The sequence below is a fragment of the Monopterus albus genome, unplaced genomic scaffold (genome assembly GCF_001952655.1).
Source record: "Monopterus albus unplaced genomic scaffold, M_albus_1.0 scaffold288.1, whole genome shotgun sequence".
Taxonomy (NCBI): domain Eukaryota; kingdom Metazoa; phylum Chordata; class Actinopteri; order Synbranchiformes; family Synbranchidae; genus Monopterus; species Monopterus albus.
In genome coordinates this window covers 88,026-96,289 of record NW_018128168.1, presented here as the reverse complement: position 1 = coordinate 96,289, position 8,264 = coordinate 88,026, and the positions used below count along the sequence as shown (strand labels likewise).

At 42.0% G+C, this 8,264-nt stretch overlaps 1 protein-coding gene across 1 annotated transcript; it reads right to left on the bottom strand.

The window, feature by feature from the left end:
• Positions 1-1,587: 1,587 nt before the first annotated feature.
• hapstr1b (HUWE1 associated protein modifying stress responses b) lies at positions 1,588-5,894 on the bottom strand. Its single transcript, XM_020622814.1, has 4 exons — positions 5,457-5,894; positions 3,929-4,009; positions 3,492-3,767; positions 1,588-3,398 (listed from the first exon to the last, which is right to left on the bottom strand). The coding sequence occupies exons 1-4, from the start codon at positions 5,650-5,652 to the stop codon at positions 3,160-3,162; spliced, it is 792 nt and encodes a 263-aa protein (XP_020478470.1). The 5' UTR covers positions 5,653-5,894; the 3' UTR covers positions 1,588-3,159.
• Positions 5,895-8,264: the final 2,370 nt, after the last annotated feature.

Sequence of the window (8,264 nt, the reverse complement as noted above, 5' to 3'; positions counted from 1 at the left end):
CAGGATCCACATATATATTATCAGTTTTTGGAGGATTTTTAAAATGGGGTATGAATTTATCAATATCTCAAGTGAGTCAGACTAGGGACCACTAAGTTATGTGGACTGCACATCATAAAGAGAAGCTACCGTTACATTTTGCTGGATTGCTCAGAGTTGTGCATGCGTTGTCTAAACCCATAGACTGTATATGAACTGGACAAACTGGTTTGCAACCCAGTAACGGCAAAGAGCTGTGGGATATCAACTTTTTATAGTGTGACCCAGTAGGCTACGTGCACCAAATTTGGTGAAGAGTGGGTGAAATATGTATGAGCGGTTGATATCTGCGTAGGTGGAAATGATTGTGGCCTATCTGGACAAATAGGTGTGGAAAAAAGACTTTTGCTTTGAGGCCTTGTACTTGGATGATTATGGCACCAACTTCATGCAAAAATAAGTTCTTTCTGGGATTATGATCTTGATTTCCTACAAATGTCATTGAAATCTGTCAAGTGCTTTGTGAGGACTGCAAACAAGACCTCCTTTCTAGAGGCTGTATGTTTTTAAAACTATGAGAGGCGTATGTATCACTCCAGGTCTGTCTTAATCACATGGATTTGTACTATGTTAAAGAGACGCCACTGCACAGGTCAACTAAGTACCAAGTTGAATGACTTAATAGTTGCGTGACTATTTCTGAAATGCTACAGTTTGGATAATCTGCTATTATGCATTCTGTTTCTTAAAACCAGTTACAACAAATAAGTGATACTATTTCACTTTCTGATTTTATTTCATTATGATTTGTCCTTAAACCTTTAAATGTGTAAATACTAGTTAAGTAAATTCATTTAACCCTTTGCTGATAAATATATTTAGGTATATGACAAAATTCACTTCTTTGACAATTCACAATAATGTTTGCTGAGCAACTCGTCTTGTTGGGAACAAAATGAGCTCTACCAACTAACCATCACATCTCTGATTGGGTGGATGAAAAACTGCTTGGTGTTATATAGTACATACCCTCTTTAAAGCTAATAGTAATAAAACAGAACTGATTCAAGTCATTTGCATGTATCAATATTTTATTATCTCTCTCTTAATGGGGCATTTCAGGTTCCTGTCAGTGTGTTATAGCAGCACAAATGAGCCAGTGGCATCTGTCGCCCCCATCTGTTGGAGAATTTAAACTGCAGTGTTCTCAAACTTATTTTAAGTTTGCAGATTATTTTCTCCACTGCTAAACAGGATGACAACCTGAGATGTAGAACCAGTACATTCTCCTTTCAGTTGATCTTTTATTCTTTGGCTCCTGGGGACTGATGCCAGTTTCCATTAAGGATAAAAAAAAAAAAAGCTTGATTAAGGAACCGTGATCAGACAAAGCATTTGTTAACATAGCAGGCACTGCACTAGATAAAAGCTAAGATTTCTCTACTTTAGGGAGCTCTATACCGCTTCCTTTCTTGACACAGGCCCAAGGTAATTCATAGATGTATCACTTCTAACAATAATGACAGCACTGCACTGAAATAAGACTGCTAAGCAGATGAGTCTGTAGAGCATCAAACCTAACTTATAGAAAACGCAAAGACAGCTTAGTTAAATGGTCGTCTCCTTTAATGTCAGTTATTGTACATAGACATCCCAATGGATTTGCACTTCTTTTTACAATATGTACCACACATAAGAGCACCTACATGTTATTTACACACACACATACGAGATTGTATCACAAAGCAGCGTGTGAAACTAGCAAAAACAAGCCCCCAGCCTTGTTGAAACATCACATCCAACCATCCATGAATTGGTTTACCCAAATTAAATACAGCCATCGGCCCCTACAGGGAACTGCTCCTTGTAATTTTCTAGTTTAAAGCTGAAATCAAGTGTAGGTAAAATGCAAGCTTTGAAATATTGTTACTGCTCTTTATGCAAAAATAAACAAACCAGTATTCAGTCAACTGTTTTGACAGTGACACTGTGCATGGAATCTTCTTTACAAATTTACACACAATTTCGAGTATTGTGTTTTGCATTGCACTGCATAACGTGTTGCTCACAATTGTGTAAATGAATAAAGATTTCATATCTAGACATCTCTGTTGTGCGTTGTAGTCATATTTTTGTGATATTTGAGAATCCTGTTTCCCTTCTCCACCCAACTGAGTGGATGAGCAAACGTCATCGTCTCGGGCTGCGCACAGGATTATCACCTTAACTCCTAGGGAAACTGTGCACATTTGCATTTCTGTAAACTTGGCAATACCTACGAGATTTGTTGAAAATACATCTTGCTTTACTATCATCATCCTACTACTCAAGCTGTCAGCTAATTCTGACAGCAATGATAGTCACAATTATCTTCATATATTGGACTGACCTGCTCTGTGATAAAACCTGGGTTTGGGCTGCCAAAAGCAACTAAAGAAAGAACAGGAAATTATTCGGTCAAGTGGGTGTTGGATTTGCCAGAACCCTGCATCCACAAGCTCACACACAGACACTCGTACACACACTCAGTGTTGCAAGCAACCAGAGATACTGTAGCAGCTTTCTCAAAGGCAAAGACAAGTACAACATAGTAAGTGGCAGTTCTGCTGTCACATAATGCAAACGCACACAGCAGCAGAATGAGATACACACGCCAACAAATGTTTTGAATAGAGCTACACAGCAGGAAGGTGGTTCAGCCTACTGAGGAGCTCGAGTTTCAATCCGGTCCGATTTGGCCAGCACTGCACAGAAGAAGAGGAAGTGCGCTTGAGGAATGAATGGCAAACAGCAGGCATCAGCCTGGTTCAGCTGATTATCAGATGAAGAGCACAAAGGAGCCCGGCCAACAAACAAATGTCTAAATGCAACATTCTGCAAGTTAAGGATTTCAAGTGTGACATGTGCTCACTTCATTATCAGATCTACTGAGAGCAACCCAGCATAAAGAGAAAACAGTCTGAAAAGGAACAGAACTCACACAGAGACAGTGCCTGTGACAACCGGAGGAAGAAAACTAAATAAGGGGATTGATAATTATAACTTTTTTTTATTTGTAGCATTGCAACCAAGATGCAAAGGAGGAAGATTTCAATAGGTGGCCAAGGCATCAGTCCTCATCAACTGTCCAGTCAGCCACCAAGGAGAGGACAGAGGAGGGATTAGCAGTGTAGGAAAAGTTCAGAGCATCCTATTACGTTTATGAGTGGGCGAGTCTGTAATTACATCACTACAGGGGGCAGGGCCACGTTTACGATCGGCTGTGGAATCCAGATGGAGTGCCATCTCCTCAGCAATGAAGGTGTTGAGATCCACGTCATGGAGACCATTCCTACGACGACTGAGGGACTGGGCAGGGTGAGTTGGAGAACCAGGAGGACCAGAACGCACAGAAATGCTTGCCATGGCACCACTAAGGCCTGGAAAGAAAATAAAACAAAAAAACAAATATGAAGCCTCAGCAAGGTATAGAAATTATAGTCATATTCTTATAATGTGACATTTTGACAAACCGTGCAGTGCGATTGCCTCTCTGAAGGGCTGCAGGTCGGTCTCCACAGAGCTGCCTGTCTCTGGTGGCGATGGTCGGCTTGCAGACACCATGGCAACTCTGGGCGGGGCACGAGCTGTTCGTGGAGGTGGAACTTTGCCACACAGGAAGCTGATGAGGTCCTCTCGTCTAATAGTTCTTCTACGCTTCTTTACCCATGCAATCACCTCCTTATTCCTGCGTTGGTAACCTAAGTGGATGCCCAGGTCATAGCTCCGCTGATGGGCCTCTATGCTCTCTGATGACACACAAGGGGAAAAGTATTTATTAAAACCTGACCCCACCATCAAAGTTAATCTACCTCATTTACTCGCAGCACTTCTCAGATGCCATACAAAATGCTACAAAATCAGGCAGCGAACCACGAGATAGCTCATAACTCAGTTACTTGATACTTGCCTTTATACAGGTTAGTGACAGCCGTGGCTGCATTCTGGAAGGGCACCCAGAGAGAGAGGCCTTGCTGCTGACATACTCTATCTGCAAATGAAGTGTACAGATTATGATCACTTTAAATTACATTTCTGCTGCATAAATCCCAAACTGTCCCTTCAAAGCTTACATTTCTCCACAAGAGAAATTCAAGCATCAACAGTTAGAAAATTGGTATTATAATCCAACTGTATTTGTCTATACCCGAAACGAAAACTACTTGAGAACTGTATTTTTGGAAGAGAGTATTTTCAAAGATCATACACAAAGAATAGATAACTGCAGCTAAGATTAGGATTTATCACATAAACACTAAGTACAGTTTAGGAACTATGTGGTTCTCTACTGCCAATCCTTTCCATCTTGATCGACAAATCCTCACATATAATCTGCAGGTACTGTTCATGGGGTTGCCTCTCGATATTACTCAATGGTAGTGAATTTTATGAAAATACAACTATTTTACAGTCTGAACGACAGTGAGTGAAACCTAGAGGCAGAACCTCTCCCAAAGAGGATTTCTAGACAGGGAATAATCAGTGTACTTAAACTAACTCTGATATAAGGTATGTCAAATCTGATCAACAAAGACAAATTTTAAGTGGGGTCAGCGTCTATTCCTGACTTCAACAACAGCAGAAGCTTTACAGAAACTCAAACCATTGCCAAAAAACTGTTTCAGTGTAATGTCCTAAAATATTCGCAGGACATAACGAGTTCTCAAGAAAACGTTTACGTTAACAGTTTCCCCATTTTGTTCCGGACATTAAACAATGCAGTCATCAGCAACCGCCTATTGGATTATGTACTGGAATAAATGTCTTTGTGCCGCTAATTTATCAACATTCTCCACACTACTGTGACAATTATTGCTGCATTTGACCGTCACAGCGAGTTTTTCATTCGGCAAACTCCTTCCCGTATATCGCCATTTTGACTAGCTTGAAACTGTTAACGAGTGGACTAAAACATTTTAGTGTAAGCCATGTTGTGTTCAAACTGAAAAACAATGTGCTGAAAACTGGGAAAAGGCACACCAACTGAACTGGTGTGTGTTTGAGAGCCACTTAGTTCGACTACTCATGAATCCGTTTAGCCCTAGGGGAACTCTGACAGGTCAGGCCAATGTGAGTCAGACTCAGCACTGCTGTCCCCACACTCCAATGCGGTGACCGGCGGTTAACCAATGCTAGCATTAGCTAATGGTTAACATTAGCCTCCATCGGCTAGCAACGAAACGGTCAGCATATCGAGATGAGAACAGCAGAATCGTCAATTTCACAGGCAGTATGAAAGGATACACATTCTAATGTCACTCAATACAACAGTGGAAATAAAAACCTCTCGTTACGCCGTGAACAGCCAGCACTGTTAATCTACCCGGTGCCCTTTGTGTCTCTATCCCCCAGATACATCGTCAGCTGGCAGGATTAGCTTCGGATGACATTAGCTCTGACCGCTAACCTAACTTCGGTATCTTTAGTAACGCACAAACCTTTGTAGAGTTGTGCTACCGCAGTGGCTAAGTTCTGAAAGAGGTGCCACATCTTTTGTTGACTTTGTTCCGTCTCCTCTTCGTTTGGACCATCCTGTTCGGCCTCTGCTAAGCACTGCCGTTCCCATTTGGAGAACCAGTGTTCGGGCCCGTGCTCTTGGATCTCCGCTTCTCCCTCCTCTTTCCTTTCCTCCATAGCTAACGTTAGGCGTTAGCTAGTGGCTTATAAACTAGCCTCCTTCTTAAATATAATATTGTTTGTTTTCCGAAGGCAACTCACTGTTTTCTATTCGCGAAATGCGTTAGACAGCGCTTACAGTCTATAGAAATAATACAACTGTTGTTACAGCCGCATTGTAAAGATTTGAAATCTACCCATACGCCCAGTATAAAACACACGAGGCTAAAGAACGCGATGACAACACCTTAGAATTTCTGAGAGTAACCACGCCCGTTTTTCCTGAACAGGAAAATGATTGGCTGTCGCAAAATTTCTAGGACGCGCTTGTGGCCAAATGCAAAGCCTGATTGGACAACGTCAAGGAAAGAGGAAGGGTCGAAGAAAAACAACGTTGGTCTTAACACGGGAGGTTTTCTGTCTGACAGGCAGCATTCTGTACGGCAGGGGGCAGCCTGACAATGGAAATCGAAAGGTGGGCATTATGGCCATAGACATAATATACTATGTGATTTATAATAATATAATATAATATAATATAATATAATATAATATAATAATTATTATAGTGCATTATGTTTATTACCTCGAGGTAATTTGTGATAGTGAACTTTTGGTTTTCACGCTACTGCTTATCTACAATCTTTATGCTACACTGTTAATAGGACTTTTGTCTTTAAACAATAGATGAACGACTGCTTAAGTTGTAATCTAATAATTGTTCAATCGTGTAATAACAGCTCATCGGTGAGTAATTTACATATCATTACAGTTTTTTTAATATTTTCACAGGCCCATTTGTCACAAAGAGTGAAGAGGAGGCTGCAGTGGAATCGGAATCACTGAATAATAAATGGGTTATGTAGGCCTGATGTAGGTTGTTACAGGTTTTTAAAGTGCATCTGATAAGAAAAAGAAATAGCTGCGTCCGCACTGTCTACAACTAGTAAAAGTGATAGTGGTCAGAATGTATGAAACCTTGTTACTTGGCTGAAAATACAGCTCCGCGTTACTTGAACAAGTCCGAATATTCTCAAGCTGATATCATAAAATACATTTAAAAAATAAATAAATCCAATCGCCGCACACCTTCTGTCGTGGCTATACAGGGGGCTGTCCCGGCCCGGCCCTCCTACCTGATGTAGTCCCGTTTACAGTAAGTCTTTCCATCCCTGACGAAGCATGTGCAGGACTCGTCCAGGTACTGGCTGCACTCGGCACATTTGAGACAGGCTGCGTGCCACTCCAGGTCCGGTGAGACCCGCAGGATGTACTGGTCGTGGATTTGGTTCCCGCAGCCCACGCACAGAGACACTAGACGCTTCTCTGGAAGACCAGCAGGAACAGGACAGTGTTCATACATTATTATTGTTATTATAAGAATATTTATTATCACGAATAAAAGTGTAGGCTATAGGTAACATCCGTTGACAAACCTGTAAAATTGAGTATTTTAGGATGACTAGATACTTTATTGGGCCAAGTACAATCGTTCTTTCTGCAGGCATCATATCGCAATTAAGTCAACTCTCAACTTGTGATAAATGTAGTTCTACAATTGCATCCCAACACCGAGCAAGTGCCTTACTTTTCGGCGGATCCCCCATATCTCCCATGTCCACAAAGTAAGGCGATGTGAGGTCCACTGTCACAGAGGGCTGCGGCGCCTGGAAGCCTGGATGTGTCCTCCGCTGCCGGGCTGCCGGGCCAGGGGCTGTGCTGTCCGGCTCGGAGAGGGAGTGTGTGTATGTGTTTGTTGCCGGTGTGTGTGGAGCTCTGATCCTGACAAACAGCGGGGCTGACGTAGGGCAACAGTACGTCATCTGCATGAGCAGCTGATTGGCTCTGCAGATACTGAACTAACCGCGCGCGCGCGCACACACACATTTAGTGCAACATATCATTTGGTTTCCAGCTTAGCTTTCTTCTGTGCTGTTAATATTTTTTTGTGTCTGCTGTTGGTGCTGAGTGGAATATTGATTACATGGTCCAAAAAAGAACGCACACCCTCACACCCTCACCTCTTTTTAACTTTTATTTTAGGCCATGGAGGAAAAATCCCTGGACACAGCCTCCACTCTGGAACATGGTCATATGGGAGATGGATTTGCATCCGACTCATTAACATTCCACACTCAAAACTGGGAGACATCACATAAAAACCTGATGTAGTTTCAGGATGCCTTGCTGCTGTCATGTTAAATCCTCGTATCTTTAACGTGTTATCTTTCCAGAAACTCGTAAACTGCCTTGCTGTGAGCTCAGGGACGACATATTTTGAGAAATTACTGTGAAAATTAAAGCTGAATCCTATAGGAGAGTTATCTAACCTAAAGAAATGCCTATCCTAACGAAAAATATCACTAAAACACGGAAGCGTGTGGTTTTCAGTAGAGACCAGCTGACGGTATGAGCCCTAAATCACAGCAGTGCCAGGCCAGGACCCGGAGGCACAGCTCTGACGCACACCAACACGCCCTCTTGTGTTAGTGGACTACTAATGCCGTAAATACACAGCAGCAGAGAGGGCACCTCCAGTTTTTTGCAAGAAACGGAATATGTTTAGAGACCCGTGAAAAAAGGCCAACAGCGACCTTGTTCTATACTTTAGATTGTAGTGGATAATAGAC

Excerpts from the sequence above, each read along its gene's own strand:
- hapstr1b (XM_020622814.1), bottom strand. The coding sequence starts at position 5,652 with ATGGAGGAAAGGAAAGAGGAGGGAGAAGCGGAGATCCAAGAGCACGGG. Across the intron at positions 4,010-5,456 it reads GGTAGCACAACTCTACAAAG|ATAGAGTATGTCAGCAGCAA; the intron begins GTTTGTGCGTTA and ends CTTCATTTGCAG. Across the intron at positions 3,399-3,491 it reads AGAGGCAATCGCACTGCACG|GCCTTAGTGGTGCCATGGCA; the intron begins GTTTGTCAAAAT and ends TTTTCTTTCCAG.